The sequence below is a fragment of the Diadema setosum genome, chromosome 7 (genome assembly GCF_964275005.1).
Source record: "Diadema setosum chromosome 7, eeDiaSeto1, whole genome shotgun sequence".
NCBI lineage: Eukaryota > Metazoa > Echinodermata > Echinoidea > Diadematoida > Diadematidae > Diadema > Diadema setosum.
The window spans coordinates 11,306,002-11,328,251 of NC_092691.1; the positions used below are offsets into that span (position 1 = coordinate 11,306,002).

The 22,250-nt window shown below is 38.5% G+C and overlaps 1 protein-coding gene across 1 annotated transcript; it reads right to left on the reverse strand.

Moving 5' to 3' along the window:
- Nucleotides 1–7,761: 7,761 nt before the first annotated feature.
- On the reverse strand, nucleotides 7,762–9,720 carry LOC140230723 (uncharacterized). Its single transcript, XM_072310861.1, has one exon. It carries the CDS (start codon nucleotides 9,718–9,720, stop codon nucleotides 7,762–7,764), a length of 1,959 nt encoding a protein of 652 aa, XP_072166962.1.
- Between the last annotated feature and the right edge of the window lie 12,530 nt (nucleotides 9,721–22,250).

Consider the following 22,250-nt stretch of genomic DNA (forward strand, 5'->3'; position numbering starts at 1 on the left):
TTTGAGTACAACTGTCATAGTATACAGATAAAGCTTTTTCTCTCTTTTGATGTTACTTATACAGCTACGACACATTCTTACATTACCAAAGCTCCAAAGCTGCAGCTATACTATTACCATTTCTGTAAAAATCCACTATAATACTACAAATATACTTACAAGAACTTAAACGCTACCCTTTTCTGCTGTTTTAGCCAACTGTGATCATAATATTTTTACTATACACTGCTGTAACCAACCGATATCGCAATGTCACTATCTGTTGGGATTGCAAAAGAACAATTATTGTAATGCAAAGTGCTCAAAGTATAACAAGGTTTTAGTCTCTACTGATACCTGTGTTATACAGTCCAAAGTGCAATAGAAATCTCGTATAAACTTTTAGCCATGTAGGTACTAGACTATAGTCTATGTTGAAGTGTTCATATGAATGATAAGGATATATTGCAGGAACCTTCTGAGAGATCTTGTCACAAGTAGTCCGGCATTGAGGTGATCGCTTTCTCACAATGCGATCAATGTTAAAGAGTCAGTTCTGATGCATTAGACCGAATTCAGTTTGTATAATAGCTGATGGAAATGGCATTCATCTTCATTTTTTTTTTGAATTTGTTTGATTTGATTCAAGACGCCGTAAAAACAAACATACAGACAATCAAGCATACAAAAACCTCTGCACGATTGAAGAACCAAACTCAGTATAGCACGGTTTGATTATATTTTTTGTTTCTCTCTCTCTCTCTCTTCAGACATTATGGATGTGCATGATTTTTTTTTTGTCTCCCAGACGGAACAATAAATGAGAAGTCAAAGCAAACACGGATTTTTTTTTTCTTTCAGATATGGTTCGAAGATATATTCGACGCTAGAATAAAACTTATTTTGTAGCTACAAAATGATCTTCCCATCTCATATACAAATTCTGTCAGGCATTGTTTCCGTCATATGCATTATAAGCAGTTTACAAAGCTCGCTCAATTTGCTATGTTTTTTTCTTCACCGCAGAGCAGAATGTGTCCTTGGTCATTATGTTCGTCATGAAACGGTTCTCTTTATACGTTCCTATTCTTCTGACAACAATGCCGTGGAGTCACAATAGGGCCACTGTGTGAGCGGGGTCATATTATGTCGTATTATGTCATATTAAGGAAGAAATCCATCCCAAAAATAAATGAACTTCAAAAGAAAGAGGAAAAAAAATCATATAGAATGATAAACATGACAAAAATCGGATAAGAAATAAGGAATATATGACATTTTGAAATTTCACTTTTTTGAAAACATTTCTTGACCAGTCCTCATGAATATTCTATTGAGCGAGTTGTTGTTGTCGTACCCTCACAATTTTTCATGCATGTTAATATATAATATGATATTCGGAAAATTTGTTATTTTTAGCTAATACAAATAAAGGCATGTTCCCATACCAATATAGATATCAGAATTAACATTCATTATTTTTTTTTGGTGGTTTTCAGACACGATTTATAGTTATACACATAAAATATAAGATTTTTGTCATTTCTGTATATAAAATGACTAGAAATTTTGAGAGCATGACATCACCAACTTGTCGATTTGAATATTCATAAGAACTGGTCAAGAAAAGTTTTCCGGAAAAAAAAAATGTGAAATTTTAAACAATCATCTTAATTTTTTATCCGATCTTTGTCATTTTTATATCGTTCTATATATACAGAATATTTTTCTCTTTCATTTTAAGTTTATTTATTTTTGAGGTAGATTTCCTCTTTAATCGGGCATGACTCCCTTGCGTGAACAGCCCCAACAAAGTGCGTGGCAAATTGTCGTCTTCATGAATTATGGTGCAAGTTTTTTTTTTTTTTTTTAATGTCAGTGTTATGTATCAGGTTTGTCTTCATAGTCAATATCATAGCCGGTATTCTAAATTGATGAGTGATGAAGATAAACAGTATGTGGAACTTCCGTTTCTCATCGGGGCTTATACAATAAGGGACAGGCTTAACTCTAAACCGTGCAGACTGGCTGGCCCTCTTACAAGAGGGTTAGTGGTTTTTATACCAGTGAGATGCCTCTTACAAGAGCGCAGATGGTTAATGGTTTTTATACCAGTGAGACAAGAAGACATCTACAAGACGTTGGTCACCAACTAACTGGTAGATCCGACGCTATCGACAGACACTATAATGTACTGCACAAAGCTATGATGACACACGATACGGTGTACTCTTATACAAGTCGCTCTTGCATCGGAATATGTTGCGGGATGCGTGGAACTGCTGCTATGAGAATGGTGAGCGAGCCGTCTTGACTGTAATCTTGCTTCCCGAATAAGAGGGAGAGAGAGAGAGAGAGAGAGAGAGAGAGGGGGGGGGGGCGTGTCGCATGGATATAAACCCCACCAAAAATAGACCTTAAGGGAGTGTATCTATGACGACCGTTTTGACTAGAATTCTTCATTTGCACCGAGGACTTCTCGGTTACACCTCGAGGCTTGGAAAATGCATGCGTAAAAGCCCATCCGACTTGTCGTCGCTGCGCTATATACAAGCAGCACGAAAGACAGGATTTTTCACTTTCTCTCACATCCTTTCGTGCCAATATCCTTGCCTGCGACATCGAGCTGAGTATCAATAGATCACGGAAGCGGATCATCGTTGACAATAACCATCTCGTAGACATCGTATGTAACGACAAACCTGTACTTATCGAAGTAACACATCTTTGCACAAAACAAATTAATACTCCACTTACGAGATACGCCTTGATACGGTTTACATAAATTTGATAGATAAAGTAAGTACATAAATGTGCTACATAATTATACCAGGGAGGTGTTACAGAGATGGAGTGGCAACTCTTCGTAATTCATGCAAACACATGTTTGGGTTCAAGGCGTTACAATGGGATGTCTAGCATTCCATTACGCTTTGAAGTCATGCTCGGCACCGCTCTAGTTGCAAGACGAAGTTCGGAGACGAAGAACGCATTTCACCTTTCGTTGAATTACAAGCTTTATTTCACCGCAAAATTTTAAATGAAATACTCGAATTGATTTAGAATAGTTTAGGAAAGAATTCAATATTGTTAACATGTATTTCTAGTTTCTTCGTAATTCGCAAATCGAAAGGGAATAAAAATTAGGCCCTCTTAAAAACCTAATTTTTTTCTATAATGCGCACATTTCCGCATGTTAATTTTCTATCTGTTAATAAGGGGATATTTTGATCTTTCAAAATTTATAAAGTACTCCGTTAAAGCGTGTTCCAGCGTGTTTTTAAACTATTTGCTGTTAAAATTGTGAGTTTTACACTGCATTTTGATTCGCTGCTCCAATTCAAGGTACAAAATTAATTGTTGCCATCACATTGAAAGAGAGAGCGAATTGCAGTAGGAGCAAATATTTCTAAAGTAATGTGAGAGCGCTAGTCCCGATTATTGACGCTCTCTTTTGTCAAAGCACATGGGTAACACCTGTAGTTGAACGCATAACTTCTCGGCGGTGCCGCGCATGACTTCAAAGGAGAGCTTTAGTTGCCTCGCCTTGTCTAGCACCTCCCTGATTATACACACAAAAATTATGTATATTCGTTCCTAATTGAGTAAAAGCCCACGCTGACATTGTGTACATTGAACTGGTGCATAACCCCACCCCCCCCCCCCAAAAAAAAAAAGAAACACAAATCCTATGTACGAAATGTAAGACGAGTACAATAACGTTGCTTCTTCAATCAAAATCAAAAATACAAATAGGTGACTAGGAGTCCTATAATTCTTGTTGAGCAAGTTCCGGATCGCTCGAGATAAAGAAAGACGAACAATGGTAGCACGCACCCATCCTGCGGAGGATATCCTTAAACATAGTGGCCCGAATTCACGAAGGTGGTACAAACAAAACCATGGTCTAAACCATGGACAAAAACCATGGAGCGCCAAGTGTCAAACAGAATACTTCGTTACGAAATTGGTCATTTCGTCGACAAAATGACTGTTTCGTTAACGAAATTATCATTTCGTGGACGAAATGTTCATTTAGTTACAAAATGTTGTCATTTCTTTACAAAATAATCATTTCATCGACGAAATGACTGATTTCGTAGCGAAATATCGCATGCGACATTTGGCATTCCATGGTTTTTGTCCATGGTTTAAACCATGGTTTCATTTGTACCACCTTCGTGAATTCGGGCCAGCATGTTCAGGAACACTGAGCAAATAGTTGTACAGCCGCTATTAGTCTAAACAATGTATATTATGCCATGATGATTAGCGTGGCAAAATTGCTACTGTATTATAGCTTAACAAAGTCACATTCTAGTTTCCAAACAACGTGGAGATTGTCATAAAAAAGTGAGTACTCCACATAAAACCAAACTACAGAACGAGAGCGAAAAACATTGCGTACAAAATCCATCAAAGTTGTTATAATTGTTATCTTGTCTTTTTTTCATGAGACTTGGTTTAAGATGAGACTTTACAGGTGGTATGACGATAATCTTGGTTTCAAGCATTATAGATGTTAAATGCAAGAAAGGATCGTTGTTGCACAGCACGAAGATGTTCACGTCTGTGCTGCATGCGCAGTGATTACGAGAGCGTCCACAGTGAGAGGGACCTAACCAGCCAATAATTGGTTTACTTGCTCACGTTCGAAATAGGCTGAGGGCAGTGTTGCCGTTTTAGCATCAGTCATTTTCAAACGTCTACCATACCTAGACTGACACCATTAGCAGACGATCTATAGCTTTATATTTTGATATAATCGAATGTGCATTTTTTTCTTAAGAAACTGCCATTTTGTTAGCATTCCGCGAATTTAACAGAGGAGTTATGGACGCAACACGGGATCACCCGGAACAATCAACACCTTTAATCCCATAGGTATTCAACAATTGCAATAACTACATTCGAAGAGTTATGTGCATCCTAATTGGCTAATTTGACTATATGCATATTGAACATTTTGATTTCTGATGGAGTTTTACATGATGTGACGCAGATACTTCAACGAACAATCACTTTACTGTATGATCAACTTATTCGTTCATTGAGCCCTCCCAAAATACATCGCGGAAGAAGGGTGCTGAGATACACCTATGTGATTCTTTGAAACTGAGATAATATGTGACCGCATCATGTAGATATTAGACATCACAATCACTAGCATTGGGAAAATGTAGGGCCTGCAGTTGTGTTCAGATAAGAGTTAGGACATGGTTGTTTCGACCAACCAAAATGTCAATGCCAAGTGAATATCTAGAAGCAGGTGATACAATAATTGGACACTTCATTACGTCCAATTACTGCACAAATACTTGATTAGACATCAGAGAATACTCACTGATAGTTATATTGGACACGAGAGTTAAAGTAAGTGTGACATCGCTATGATTATTATAGGGGTAGATGAGATTTGTTTACTACTTGTGACTACGTAATTTTTTATTTTTTATTTTTTATTTTTTTTTTTTTTGCTCAGAGCCGTACATCGCAAAGTAGAAATTTGGCTTTAAGACGCCTATGATTTCCTATAAAACAGAACTCGACGACACATTCATAAGGCACTTTAAAAACAAAAGCTGGTTCAAGCCAAATATATCATATACGTTCCGAACTCTCTCAACTTTGACAGTGTTTGACTGATACCGCGACATTACATGGTGTTATCCAAGCATCCCTAGGATTAAGACAGATACAGTAGACTCGAGCTGATCAGGCCTTCCGCTATTTGTGAGCCAAAGTTACGTACTGTACACACAGACTGGAGCAGCAGAGAGCGAAAAGAAAATTGCTTGAGATGTGAGATCAATGAGTGACTATGACTACATACGGCTAGGCTGCTTCATACAAAATATAGGACTTTCATTTACTACACATCGTACAAACTATGATGGTTAATGGTTAAAGTGTTATGGCATATCCACCCTATCTATCATACACTATTAGAGATGTTTGCTATAATATGTATGTATAATTATATCTATATCAGGTCCGTAACTGGGGCGAGGAGGGGTGGTGTTCGGGGCGTTCCACTTTTCAAGTGAAAAAAAAAGAAGCAAATAGAAAGAAAGAAAAAAACAAGGCTGAAATTTTTCCACAAAGTTCCAAATGCAACAGATAAGTGTCTTTTCTTTCTTTTTTTTTTAAAGATTTCAAGAGAAAAATAAAATCCACATTCGTATGAATAACCTCGATGGTTGAACCCTCCCCCCCCCTCCCCCCTCTTGGTCGACGTATTTTATGGCTGAGTGTCTTGACTCCCAGTGAATCGCTGAGCAAGATATCTCAAACACAAAATCGAGGGGTTGGGGTAGTTTTCACTCCCAGAGATGTTTAAATCCCCTTCTCTATAGACTGATAGACAAGGATATTTGATTTTTAAAGGGGATGGCTAGTAACTGATCAGTGGGAATCAGTGGGAATGCTGGGGGATGATTGTTTCAATCCTTGTGGGATTCATTTAAGAGTACATTTTATATCTATTGTTGTGTGAAGATTATTTTCTTCAGAATGGTCTCATATTCAAGTAATGTGCAGTTTAATGCCCCGTCACTGTACAGGTATGCTAGCCTGGAAACATTAAATTGCACTTTACTTGAATATGAGACCATTCTGAAGCAAATAATTTTCACACAACAATAGATATGTAATGTACTCTTAAACGAATCCCACAAGAATTGGAACAATCATCCCCCAGCATTCCCACTGATTCCCACTGATCAGTTACTAGCCATCACCTTTAAATTTATTTGCTCAGTAAAAAGAGAAAACTACGTAGACATTTGACTATAATGCATAATTACAGAACATTTGAATTTCTAATTGAGTTTTACATGTTTTAGAATTTCATTTGCTCAGTAAAAGAGAAAACTACGCAGCAGTTACAAATTTGATTTAGTTTTCTCTTATTTGGTCATTACATTTCTCGTTATCATACTGTGAAGAAAACATAATGATAGCATTATGCTTTATCTGTTACCACTCCATTCACTGCCGTTTATTTAGTCATTACCAGTGAATGCTATCTACCTCTATAGACTTACATTATACAGTAAAGTACACGCAGAAGAGGTGACAAATATACAACGATTTAGTCATTCACATTTTCCTTGAATATTTGTTTTTCTTACTTTTTTGAGCAAAAAGTTACCATTAAAAAATCCACCACAAGCGAGCATCAGATTGTTGACTTTCAATTCTCAAAATGCAAAAGCGCCCTCTTGGGGCGATGCCCAACTCCCTCACCTTTCAGTTGTTGCTCTTGCTCGTTTGCATGTCCCTCCAAATAGACCTTTTGAACAGAAATGTTCTTACACGCCCGGTGAAAACATTTTTGAGTACGGTCATTAACTCAACAATATTGTCTCTTACACTACTTCACATTCATTACCAGGACGTGATCATCGTGAAAGAGGTGGTTGACATCTTCAATGACATAAATCCAATCAAGGATGGTAATGAACTTGGTATAGACGCTAGAACAACTTAGTATGGTAGGAAGGAGAACAGAGACTTCTCTTTTAAAGATGGCAAATATATTCATTTTTGCTATTAAAAACATTCGACTCCCAGAACGTGCCCCACTCGGTCCCTTCATTCCCTCAAAAATGTCCACTTTTTTTTTTTTCAAATTTCAACCACCTTTCATAAAAAATCCAAGTTACGGACCCGAATATATCGGAAAGTAAGAGTGTGAAACTGTTTATCGCGTGATAATACGATGTAACTTTGATATAAAAATTCATCAATAAGATATGACAGTATGTAATTGGAAATTAACTACACATAGAATTCCTCTTCGAATGGTTTGATTGCACTACCATTTATTTTTGTGCAGCTGCCGGCTACGGAGCCTTGTCCCAATAAGTCCCTACTTCCTCTCAGGTTGTGGTAAGACCCCGCGCTGCGGTTTGCTGCCATCAAGTGGCCGGCTTCCTCCAAATCCTTGAGGGCGCTCGATTTTTCCTCTACCGGATACGACCTCCTCCTCGCCGAGTTCGTCCTGCTGATGCGTCGGTATTTGCTGTAGAGGAAGCCAAGAATGATAAGCGCCACCACGATGCCAGCCAGCAGGGCAAGGAGGATAATGGACTTGATTGGCGTCCCGGTTCGCGGGCAGGACATCATTGCTTGTGGCACACTGGTCAGCAACATGCCTTGAGGCGACGCACACATGACATCGTCCATGTAAAGTCCCCACTGGTACTTCTGAAGCGTTCGCTCGTTTAGACCGAGCTTGCAGTCACAGCGCAGTGAATTATTTACCAGGTTTAATATCAAAAGTCCCCGTGGAAGGTACTCCAGACTACTCTCGTCGATGCTCACAATTTTGTTCCCCTCTAAATTTATTTGTTTGAGGCTAGGCGATCCAGCAAATGCTACCATATCCGACATGCTTATGTTATTCCAACTCAAATCCACTTCTTCCAGGTTAGAGAGGTTCTGTAGATTTGGGATCTCCCTGAGCCTATTACCTCTCATGCGCAGAATCCTTAGTTTCGCTAAACGGTTCAGCGTTGGAGCCTCCCCAATGTCGTTGAAATTCAACGAGAGGGTTTCCAGCGGCAGATCTCGTGGACCTAGAAATGTCACCGACACCAATCGGTTACCACTGAGATCCAGGTATCGCAACATCCCGAGGGAACGAAAAGCATCGACGCTAACTTGGCTGATAGAATTGTTGGACAAGTCGATGTATTCCAAGCTTGTGCTCTTGCCCCAGATGGAGCGTGAGATATTAACAAGGAGGTTGCTGTGTGCGATAAAAGTAGTAAGATTTACACGCCCAAATAGAAGCCCTTTGGGCAGCAATTGAAGCGCATTAGAGCTCACATCAATCGTTTGTAACGCGTTGTTGGAATCAAAAGCAGTAGGGATGATTGAACGAAGCCCGTTTGAAGAAAGGTCAATTTTTGTCAGCTTCGATGCAAATCCTGGATATTTCCATTCAACCTTGTAATCTGCGTCCTGCTGAGAGGTTGCATTTCTGAAGTCCAGTACCCTAAGATTGAAAGTACCAACTAACCATTTGTGTCCCAAGCTGGACAGGTTGTTGTTAGCTAGGTATAATTCCTCCAAACTGGGTCCAAATGCGTCGGGCGAAATCGTTGTTAAGCTGTTTCCCCGAAGAGAAAGAATCTTTAACTTAACTGTGTTCGATGCCATTTTTGACGGAAGCGTTGTAATCTCATTGTTATGTAAATACAACGCAGTAAGATTTGGCATAGACTTAAAGACTGTCTGGTTGATAGTTCGTATTTTGTTATTACTTAAATCTAGTGTCTGAACTGTATATGGATCTTCGGCTGTAGGAATCTGGGTCAAGGCATTCGTACTGAAATTGAGGGTCGTTAGTCTTTTTAGATCTTTAAAGCAATTTGCATTTATGGTTGTTAATCTGTTGTGCGTGACAGACAGCATCTTCAGGTTTTTGTACCTTCCGAGTGCGGAACAGTTACCTCTATCCAACGTGTCCATTGCATTCCAATCCAGGTGAAGAATCCGTACGTTCTGACGAATAACACCGATTTGCACATTCTGATTCAAATTCGAGCAGTTGACAAGCTCCACGGTATAGTTACAACAGCAACCACGCAAGCACGTGGAAGAGTTTGAGATGAGCGGCGGAGATGGACAAGAGAGTGCACCCCCTTCGAGGAAAACCAGGGCTAGGAGTGTTATGTAAGAGACCCTTGCCCAAGCACCAGCCCCAACTTGGGGCACTCTCCAACTGATCATGTTTGTCTTGGTGGTAACAAGATGGCGGAAGCACGCCAAATGGAGTCGGAGATCTGACGAGCTGCTGCTGCCAATAAAGCATATGATGACGTCACTCCTCTGTAATTGGAAGATCCGTCATAACGAGACCTGTAAAAGAGATGGGAAATTTGTGCAGAAAGGGTTACTTTCTTTCCATTATTATGTATAAACATTTTCAAATTACACGTTCTCATGGCTTCGGAAAAAGAAAGAAAACAACACTGAACTGAAATACAACGATTACTAATAAGTTTCTGAAATTTGAAGCCTGTGAATACTTTTTAGATTGAAGTGGTAATATCTGTATAGGTACAATGGTATACATGTATAGGACTGCAGGGTCAGCATCATGAACTGTCGAAGGTAAAGTAGGATTATTAAGACGTCTTGACAGCAGTGAGATAATGTGTCCATTGGTTAGATAGATAGATAGATAGATAGATAGATAGATAGATAGCTAATTAGTTAGTTAGTTAGTTAGTTAGTTAGTTAGTTAGTTAGTTAGTTAGTTACTTAGTTACTTAGTTGAACTGGTGAAATTTTGGACCCAGGGCCTGTTTCATCACGTCGGGACTTTTTAAATATTGTGTAGTAAAATAATAATATAAAAGAATCTTCGTATTCTTTTGCTGGTAAGGTTCATAAATGTATTCTAAGGCTTTCGGAGCTTCTTTTTTTATCCCAACTGGTAGACCGTTGATATATTGTGAGTAGGAAATAATAATTGCTTGATATTATGTGGTACTGTGGTGAAACACCATCATCATCATCATCATCATCATCATCATTATCATCATCACATTCACACGTACAGTCCTCAAATGAAAACGTGCAAATTTTGTAACTGTGTCGGCAAATGGTAGTTAGTTTGATCCAAAGTGTAACTTGAGTGTCATTATAATGATATGTCTCTGTATATACGAGTGTACGTCACGAGACCGACGCCAACGAGTCATACAGCCCACGAGTTATACAGCCCACGAGTCATACAGCCCATGAATTCGACACTGCAAACAAGACCCACGAGACCCATACATTAAATCCCGTGTTATATCTGTCGAACTCGTGGGCTGTTTTTACCTCGTGTCGGTCTCATGGGCTTTATTTACCTAGTGTCGAACTCGTGGGCTTTATGATTCATGGGTGTCGGTCTTGTGGGATGACCCCGTATATACACCCTAACTTTCTAAGAGTTACACAAAAGTCCGTTCTATCATAACGAGCTTGCATTGACCTTATTACTTTGTTGATCAGGCGTAGTCTAGATATTAATCCATTTCGCTTATACACTAATCCTAAAGACAACGATGGTTACAAAAGATGGAGGATTGCAATGTAAACAAAGAAAATTAGTGGCAGAATGCAGGAAAGAAATAAACGGCGAGATTGATTAAAAGAAAGAAGGAAAAAGAGTCCACGAAATGAATCAACAAAATTCATGAGGTTGTCGTATAAGGGACACTTATACGCAGCTGCAAATTGTTAGAATATCTCATGATTTCTGATTCATGACCATGCTCCGGCATTAGAACACTTTCAAGAATGATCGATTTTAGGCTCGGCAGCAGCCGTTTTAGTGAAAGATACTAATCCGAGACTCATGGCGTCTCTTCAAGATGTCGTATCCAGCTGCCACTGCCTCCACGGACACCCCATGTTACTCGGCTTTCACATCAATGTACATTCATGTACTTATTGAATAGTCTCGTGTCTCCATTTTTTTTTAATGATGTTTATGTACATAATATGTGTACGTTATCCATACTGGGCGTCCCAGTCAAGCTTTTCATAGCTTATGACGATCCAGACAAAGTGTGTAATATGTTTCATGTACAAACTATGTGCATATTTGTGAATAATGTATGTATATGCATTTTGTGAATAAATCAAATCAAATCAAATCAAATCAAATCAAATCCATGGATGTAACATTAGCATGATTAGGATGGGGTCGGGTAGAAAGAGGATGGAAGATGACGTACGGATTTCTCACACACACACACACACACACACACACGCGAGCGCGCGCGCGCGCACACACACACACACACATTAACTGTTGCAGACGACAAGACGTTGAGCTGTGCTCTGTTTTCACATCCTGAAACCAAACTTTCTCTTCCTTTTTTTTTTCATAGCATGGAATAAGGACATCAGAATTTAATTCTATCGACTATAGAATCCCTCATTGGTATTTAATATTCTAAAAGACATTGTGATACTGTGGTATGAAATATTTTAATCAGTTGTCTCTCTCAATACAAATGTATTTGTGAGATAGCAACTGCTGATTTACATTCAAACAGAGTGAGACAACTGATTAAAATCTGTCATAGCACATCTTCACATCTCTGCTTTAATAATCTCTTCATTATTATGATATTGTAAATTAATAACCCTACAGGTAGACATTGATTAATGCGAACTAATTCTAAGACTGATTGTACATGACAAATATGTCTTTTTTTCTGCTATTTTTTCCTCACGTTTCCCCTGGGCTATACCAACGTTCTCACACAATGATGACTGACATGCAAAGAATCATTGAATCTATTGCTGAAGGGCATTTTTCCTCGAGCAAACTATTTTGACGAGAGATCCAACAAAATGAACAGAATGAGGACTTGTTATGACATGCTGCACGAACAATGTTGACTCCGGAGATCATCCTCAAAAGGTATGATTGCATTAAAAATATTTAGTATGTCTTCATTGTTTAAATCAACTTAGAGCAATAATGCATTAATGAATTTCACATATAAAATATAGAGTTGCGAGGAAATAGTCGTTCAGTTTTATTGTTATGAATGGAGTCATTTTACAGATGCCAACGATAACAGGCTTTTTAAATGCATACACCTGTGTCCATATCTCAGAGAGGATGAGGTACACCCATAGTGAAAACTTTTGACTAGATTTGGACAAGAAGTCCATGCGTGTCCGCTCCGTTCACCGCTCCGCTTTGTTTACTTTACTATACGCCCGGCTGGCCACGGGCTCCTCGTAAGGGCGAGACGGGATTGCTCCATTGTTGGAAATAGGGGTACCCGTATCATCACATGCAGCGCACCTTTGTCACCCGTCTCTTCCGTAGACCATACGAGCACACACACACACACACACACACACACACACACACATTCCACATGTATGTAAAATATAATAAAAGACGGAAAGTTGAAGTTTAGAAGTACACAATCTTACCGGCTACCAATGCAGTCTTCACACTGATGATAAATAAAGTACATAGTTTTGTACGTGTGGGACTATACGCAGCTAAGCGTTTACGCTACTTTCCCACTGCAAAACAAAACGATTTCGGGATTTTATTTCACCAGTTAACTATACTATCCCTCATAAATGACAAAATTTCGTCGTTATAAGAACCATGAAATCATATTTATCTTATCTTCATTGTCATAAATATTGTGCTAAAGAAAGAAACTGGAAACAAATCCGTCGATTCACCGAGTCGAAGCAATGGTCATTGTCAGCCTCTTTGCGCGGGAATGTCCAAGAGTAATTACTACTCCCCCGAACTGCGAATGGAATAGTCGCATTGCGTCATGGGCGGTTTTCCTCCATTTGGAGGCATTTTACATTTTATGCAAAACTTTTCAGGACAAAAGTGCAACGAGATCTTTTGACCAATCGCAATGAGTTTTACATGGTGGTCAAGCTTAGTATATGCTCTTTCTAAAACCGTTCGCCCCAAGTCGATACGTGCCTGCATTCTCGAGTTATGGCCTTTGGCGTGTGGCAGGTGCACGTGAACTTGCTGGATTTGGAATCATTTCCCATAGACTCTTGCCTAATAAAGTGAATGCGTAACAACTTTGAAACAAAAAGTGCAATATGACTGGGTGATTGCCCCTGTCATAAACTTTTGAATGTCATCACATAGCAGACAATTTCCGCTTTCAAATGATACTCGCCCCAAGTGAAAAAAGTTAACTGGAACAAAGAGATTTTATTAGAAAAGCGAGACATTGTCATAGTTTGTACACGCGCGGAAAGGTAGCATTTTAATGTCCACATTTTAATGTCCACTAGTTTTCATTATGGGATGAGTTACACCAAGGATGAGTTACACCAGGATGAGTATGAGTTACACCAAGAATACATTTTGAATGTGGCAAATTAATCCGAAGAAGTTTTATTACATACACTGAGGTTAATAGCAAGATGAACAACAATGAATATAAACAATTAAGATAGCTACAATCAAAGCCATGTGGGAAATGTTTAAGATTTTAAATTTCAGCCTTTCATGTTACTGCTGTTGTAGTCAGTTATTTCCGCAGTGCAGTATTATAGATAGTAATTGTAAATTTTACACAATCCTGTTTTTCTTTACATATTTAGAAATACGAGTTGTAAACATCCTTCCCATCAAAATGGTGGGTAAATTCAGCACTGGGATTTTCTTTTTAAATAAGGAAGTAGAGTTTGTTTGATTATAACAAAAATATGATTCAATACTAATTTTGTGAACAAACCAATAAAACAGCTAGATGTGAGACACTGAAAGCATTGCCCTATTTAGTTATCATCAAGGTATTGTGATCAATATCCAGTTTGCACACGTTTACCTTCAAAATATCAAAATCACCAAATGAAAAAAAAAAACATTTCTTGGTCTGATTTTAATGAAACTTTTAATAATGATAGAGTTTCCCTCTAAGAAGTTCTGGTAAATAGAGTAATCATAAGTAGCAGTTCTAGTGATAATAACCAATAGGCCTATCTAACACTTGTAGTTTCTATAAAATCAAATAGGGGCTCGTATAACAAAACTTGATATCAGGTCTGACTCTTAATACATTCTCTTACAGAATTAAAATTCGCCCCAAATTATGATAAAGAATTTCGTTATGACATGCCCATAGAAAATTTGCACATCCATAAAAACACTTCAGTCGAGCGACAAGAAAAATTAAGCCAAAACTGAAAAATTAGGGACGAAATTCGCAACAGACTTCACTATAAATTGTGCATTTACTCTCAAACACCGTGAACTGTTTGTGAAATATTTGTCTATTTGTCTCAATATTTGTCAATAATGTAAAAGTAGGCTTATTTGTCTTTTTTTTTTGTGTGTGAGTAAGTTGACGATTGCAAATAAATTGACAATTTCTGTGAATTATTTGGAACTTCGACGAATTCGGAAAAAAAAAATCAACATTTTTTTTTTTTTTTACACAACTTTCAGGAGAAAATTTTCCGATGTCCCTTCGTGTCACCGCCATTCCTAAACGGGGTTCCCCTGGAGCGGTGTACACAGTGATATAAATCTTTGATAACGTCGCGTAATTCTCATAGGCTTGTTTCTTCCGCTCGGCTCTTTTAATCTCACAGAAGAGGGGGCTTCGTCACTTGCATCGAAAAGGTTGCTTGAAAATGAAGCTCACGCTCCGGTGGAGCGGGAATTAATGAAGACGTTAGGTCATAATTATGGTGATTCTTTTTTTTTTTTCTTCTTTTTAATCTCAGGTCGGTCTGTAAGAGATGACGCCATTCGTCGAATGTTAATTCAAACCATTAGCATACATGCCAACCATAGACCGAATCTGGCCGCCTGTCCCTTCCCTATCACTAGGGACAAGTCGCTAATGTCAAAGGTAACGACACCCTAACCTTTGGTCGTTAGACAATTTACAGCGGGAGTTAAGATGCCGAGAACTGTGCAGATTCAAGGAAAGGTATGACAACGACGACTTACCAAACAGATTGAAAAGAAAAGCTTGGTGGCTGTGTACATGTACCTATATACGGAGAGTATCTTGAACGTCATGTGGCATTCTCGTGGGCATTAATCTTGTCTGTTGGTTTCTAGAGCCAATGCTCGAATTTGAATCAGAATTGGCGTATGTCAAACGGTAATGAGAGGTAAACGATGAACCTATTGGGATTAGTTTGAAATACATAAATACATATGTTTACAGACTCGAGTACCCTTGATGCAGACAATGTAAAGCATAAAATTGATAGAAAAAAAAACACCTATCAAGTAAACAAATAAACAAGTAAACTTGTTCAATTAGTTGGGAGCAGCACTACGCTTTCACCATCGTTAATCACGGATTGTGCTTTCGTTGAAATTCTCGATCGTAAAAATAATTCTTATTTCAGATGATACATTGATCTATTCGTCTAACGACGTTCCGGGATTGTATAGTAGGGAGCTTTAGAGATTTTCGCAACGCTGGGGGGGGGGGGGGGTGTTTTGTGCATGCGTAAGTTTGCTTATCACGTGGTCCGAGTTAGTGCACAGTCAGTTTGGGGCAAAGAGTATAATTATATAAGATCTCTTTTGGTTCTGTGCCATTTTCGCGTCCGCTCAATTCACGACGCAGAGGGCTACTTGATCATGTTGATGCAATGATCCTATGGGGGCGCCATTTTACTTTGTAAAGGCTGCGTCAAGAATAATTATCAGTTGCGTGACTTCTTCTTTCAAGAGGGTTAGTGAATTGAAACATTAAAAAAAAAAAGATCAATGCTTCACTTGTATCACGTTTAGGGAAATTATCGGATGTGTTCCTGGCCGTGCTGCACCAACAGTACCTATGCCACTTGTTTGTTTGTTTGTTGTTGTTTTTTTTCTGATACAACGTCCAACAGTGACTGCAACAATACAACCAACGCTAAACGTCTACTATTTTTAATGAACAATTTCAATGTTACAATTCCTGACTCATTTACCCAGGGTCTGCTTCTATCTTCCCGCTCCTACTACGTGTAACGAAGTAATTTCTTTTTCGTTCTTTATTTTGAACGCAATAAAATTGAAAGTGCGTTAATGACAGCAATGACAGAGTGTTGCCTAGACACTAAGGCCCGAATTCACGAAGGTGGTACAAATAAAACCATGGTTTAAACCATGGACAAAAACCATGGAGCGCCAAGTGTCGCATGGAATATTTCGTTACGAAATCAGTCATTTCGTCGATGAAATGATCACTTTGTAACGAAATGACATTTTGTAACTAACTGAACATTTTGTCCACGAAATGATGATTTCGTTAACGAAACGACCATTTTGTCGTCGAAAATACCAATTTCGTAACGAAATATTCCGTGCGACACTTGGCGCTCCATGGTTTTTGTCCATGGTTTAAACCATGGTTTCATTTGTACCACCTTCGTGAATTCGGGCCTAAGTGTCCGTAGGCCATCGTGCTATGCCATGGCTCCTACTGGAATAATTACAAACAAACGAACAACACCGTCTCATAAAAATATCGATCTTTTTTCTTTTTCGCTGAAAATGATTCGTGTTCTCCCTTGGCAACATGGACATGTACAAAATACTCAAACGCAGTTTTATGGCTGGGCATGCGGCGAACTGAAGTGCCTGCTTCAAGATCAGTGCTAACCAGGCATTGAGCGATCAATAATGCAAACAGAGGTGAATTTGATTGCTTGCCGTTGGCCATAATACATAACCCATTATCTCCTTTCAGCCATATAAGGCATTGAAATAGACTGTAATTTTAGTCTTTATAATGATGCGCACTCTCTTGCAGTTATGCGTTAAAATGTAGCACACTATATAGCAGTCTATGGTAATAAAACGCCATTCTATCGCCAGAGAATAATGCATCAAGGAGTAGTTACTATCCAGTGACTGATGACGGCATTACAAAGCACATTTCAACATCTGAAAATACTTTTTTTTTTTAAATTTCTATTCGATCTGCTTTGTTTTTCTTCGCTTTATTATTTGTGTAAAAATATTGCCTTCACTACCCTGATGAAAAACACACAGTGTGAAATCTGTCACACTGTTTTCGAGCGTTTTAACAAAGTAAACACATGTGAGTCGTCAATTCACAGTGTGAAACAAAGCATTACTATGTGAACACTCTGTGAAAACCACACCACAGTGTGAAATCATCTTCATACTGTTAAATTCGAGCGTTTTCACATAGTCGACTATGACTCGACTATATATGAACACACTGTGGGACTGATGGCCTCGTACCTTCACTGCTTTCTATACGCTGCAATATCATTTGTACCCAATCGCTGCGAGATAAGAGTCTTCATTTCACAGATTTTAAGGGTGGGGATGATAATTGGAATAACGGGTTTGGAATAAGCTAGTTCGCAGCTCCACTTTGAGCATGAGCAGAAAAAGGGGTCGTTTGTACCAACCAACAGGCATGTTGGTTTTTAAATTCACTGGGAAAAGCATCTGTGCTGTAATTAACATTCATGTAATCCTCATAAATGCTGCTTGCCAGCACATCCACCTGACAGCAAAAGTGGTATTCGGCAATATCAAGAGAAAGAGTTTGTTGATATAATATATACATTCAATACAAAATAATGAAATAGATGCTTTCCCAAGTGTTATTTGACGGACCATCCTGGTTATCGGGTCTACGCAAGTTCATTCTTTGTTTGAGCATGATTGAATCCCATAAATTGTTACATGAAGCTTACGCATTATATCTCTCTGAAATTTAATGAGTGAAGTGCTCCTAACCGACTGAGAAAAAAAAAGAAGGTCATTCGTACCAATGTGCCCGTGAGCTAACTCCTAACTGGCTTATGGGAGACAACTTGTGACAGCTTGGGTTCAAAGGGTAAATCTGAAAAAAAAAAAGACTTCTGTTACATAATCGGGGCTCGACATTAACTTTTCTCGGACGGCCCATTCGGGCCACCAAAATCTTCGAGGACCCAGGTCACTGAATTGATACAAACGAAATATAAAGGATTGCATATATTATTTAATCATATATACATTCTTTGTTCCAAAGATTGACATCTATGATTTATTTGGAGGGATGCAGGGATTTCATTGCTTTCCCTGGTTTTTATTTCACGCAATATCAACCTTTGAATGCCTTCTATGCACGATATCACGGTGTCAGCTTTTGAGAACTTACGTTATGAGGAACACGCTTTCTCGTTCTACGGAATGTTGGATTTAAACGACCAACCTGATCGCATAAGTTCGTTGGTAAAACATGAACAGTGGTAATACGTGACCAAGATGTCATTGCAATGAATGTAGATGGTCACTGAGAAAAGGCTAAAACAAATTACACATGACAAAAGAGGAGATAAAGCACAGCGAAGGAGTTGAAAGCGAAGGAAATTACTTATGATGCTCCGACAAAGTTTCATGAAGGTCAAAATCGTGAGCAGTCGTGATAAATCGTGATTCGCCGGCGTGGGTCCAATTTAGTACAGAGAAGCAAGAAGAGTAACAACTGTGTATCAACCGTACCCATCGCTTCGTATCGGAAAGCTTATTTCTACGAAAGTACTCACAATGAGATAACGTGAGTGACGAGGACTAAATGAGCGATCATTACATGCCGCACAGAAAAGAGATTACTTACGATGAGGGTCGCCAGCACAGATGGCAATAGAGTTTCGAACCAACAGTTCACCTCTCCAACTGTACTCCCTAGATGCAGAAAAGCAACACTTTTGAAGCTCTTTTGCTCGATGTGTAGTTCAGACAACATCAAACTGCACCAGGGTTGCACCGCTTCATGTCTGTATGATGAAACCCCTCGTCAGTTATTGATGGTTAGCTGTTTAAATACGTCAAGCGCACCAACAAGCCTCCGCCATCACTCAATTTGCCATGCTAATATCATTTCATCCAATGACATATTGAAGATACAATCAACATTTTTAATCTCCCCGGAGAGTTCCTGGAATCAACAGCGAGGCTGGCGCTCATTTCGGAGAATTCAATCTTATTATTTTATGGAACATCTATAGCCTCGTCGTTGTTTTAATCGACCATTATTATGACATTGTATAAAATCGGTGTTCTTTTTCGAATAGGCTACTTTCCATCCTCTACACAACGACATCGGAAGCTAAACGTCGCCGGACGGTTAGAAAAAGAGAATATTCGTATTCATCAATCACTCATGAAAACTGGCAATTGAACTAATGACAACACGAAAAGGAATCGGAAATACAGTATACATGGTATACTAGACACGGTCGTAATAACTGTATATTGTGATGCATGGACGCTTCATGTTTGCCAAATCGCATAGTACAGCCCATGCAGAAGATATGAGGTCAGCTGAGCTCTTCTTAGCAGGACGACGTGGTAGAAACAAACTACATGAACATGATGATGGATACGGTTAAAATGTTATTTCTTCAATATAATTTCTATCTCAGTCATTACTTTAGCATTCTTATCCTCATTATCGTTATTATTATTATTATTATTATTATTATTATTATTATTATTATTATTATTATCATTATTATTATTATTATTATTATTATTATTATTATTATTATTATTATTATTATTATTATAATTATTATTATTACCATCATATAAAACATTTATAATGAGAACACACTGCATGAGTCCATTTCACGTCATTATCGCAAGTGCAGGTTGTTTTCCACTATCTCGTGTAGTTACGTATGATTGTTGATGTAATACAATACTCGTAGTCTATTCCGCTGTTCCACACCCACGCATGTCATCATGGCGCCTTAAAATGGACTTGATAATATCGCTGTGAATAATAATGATAAAAAAAGAATGCAGCGAGCACGAACGAATGCCATGTCAACGGATTCATCTTGATAGCAAAACATTTTATTTTTTAATGAGAAGATGATAGCATTTGCGGGTGTTATTCAACCATGATTACGCGCTTCATTGTGCATTTTGCGGGTGAATGATTTGTAGGAGAAAACAAAATCCGAGTTACTTCAACGAATTGAAAAGAGAAACAAAATAAAAAGAAAGATATACATTTCCATTCAATCGATGCATTATATAACATAGGAGAAGCCGAGGAACCACGAGAAAGGAGGGGAAACTGCAGAAAACTGGAGGACAAAGTTGTAAGAAGTAAGACACAAAAAAATCAAGAGATTCAGAGGTCTCGGGCTCACCTGAGTATCACAAGGCCCGTTCTGCACATTCTTAAAGACTATAATCATATTAGTCCCGAAGAACAACTAAAACACAACTTGGGGACCTGTCGGGAACCTCTATAGATGGCATAGTGTCCCTTTGTGTATCTTATCACACTGGCAATAATACCTGCCACAGTTTATAGAAACCTTGACCATACGTTGCTAAAAAGAAGATCAAAATGTAAGAACTGCATGTCTCCCAATTTGATGCCAGCACTATAATAGGCGGCCACCTCTGGATCTAACGTAAACAGACTTGAAAGTGCACTCAGAGCATTCAGGGTTTCCTGAAAGATTTTTTTATTTTTTTTTTTAAATCAACGAATTACTTTTTGGTATACCATGAAAAGTAATTATACAGTCTTTTGAGGGCAGCTTGTTGGCCATTTTTTTGTATGGAAGCAGAGACAAGTGGCATTGTCGCCAAAACCTGAAAGATTTTTTAATTTTTTTTTAAATCAACGAATTACTTTTTGGTATACCATGAAAAGTAATTATACAGTCTTTTGAGGGCAGCTTGTTGGCCATTTTTTTTTTTGTATGGAAGCAGAGACAAGTGGCATTGTCGCCAAACCTTATTGGTACACTGTTAAAACAATCTAGCGATCTGGGTTCAGTGATATCAAGGGGGGGGGGGGTCTGGGTTATGATTGCGATGTACTTTCTCGAAAGTTCACTAAAATTGTCACTAATGTGAGATAATATTTTGTGTGGCACTCATCCTACCGAAGACTGAATTGCCAATTATTGGGTTTCTCATGAAATAATTCTTAGGGCATAATTTTCAAGAAAGATGAAACTGAAAGTTTAGTTTGGTTTGATTTGGTTTGCTTTTGTTTCTGCCTTTTTCCAATTCACACATAACAAAAGAATACACATATTTAGAAATTAGCATTACACGACGCATAAGCCAGCATACTGTCTTATAAATTAATTTAAAGTACATATATATATACACACACTATGAACATGACAGTATTCGATGTATGAGACGTGTAGCATAATGTCATTCACAAAAAAAAATGTTCAGAAGCGAATCGTTGAATCAACAGTTGTAAATCATGTAAATAATGATTGATTATTCATTTAGAGTATATCATGTCGTTCCTTCTGGTGTATTTTTGTGTCACATATATGTCTGTTACATACTTCTGTATACTTAAGTTCCATGGCCTCCCCCCAGCTGACCTCCTAACAGTCTATCTGGCCACTGTTAGACCAATTCTAGAATACGCTGTTCCTGTTTGGGCCGCGGCTCTCACCAAGAAACAGGTCGACTTGATTGAACGCATACAAAAGCGAGCCTGCAGAATCATCATTGGTCGAAGCTATACTAGCTATTCAGACGCTAGGGACACTCTGCACCTCCCCACCCTCAGTGACAGGCGGCGAAACCTCTGTGTGTCCTTCGCGAGGACCCTTCTGGATCCATCCTCCAAGTTGCACCACCTGCTTCCGCCACCCCGTAATCACTCACACAATACAAGAAGTAAACAGAAATTCACCACTGTCCGTTACAGAACTGAAAGACATAAGACCAGTGCTATTCCTCATTTAATTCGGTTGTTAAATGAATAGTT

What these genes read in the sequence shown, in the direction of transcription:
- LOC140230723 (XM_072310861.1), bottom strand. Translation starts at nt 9,720, where the DNA reads ATGATCAGTTGGAGAGTGCCCCAAGTTGGGGCTGGTGCTTGGGCAAGG.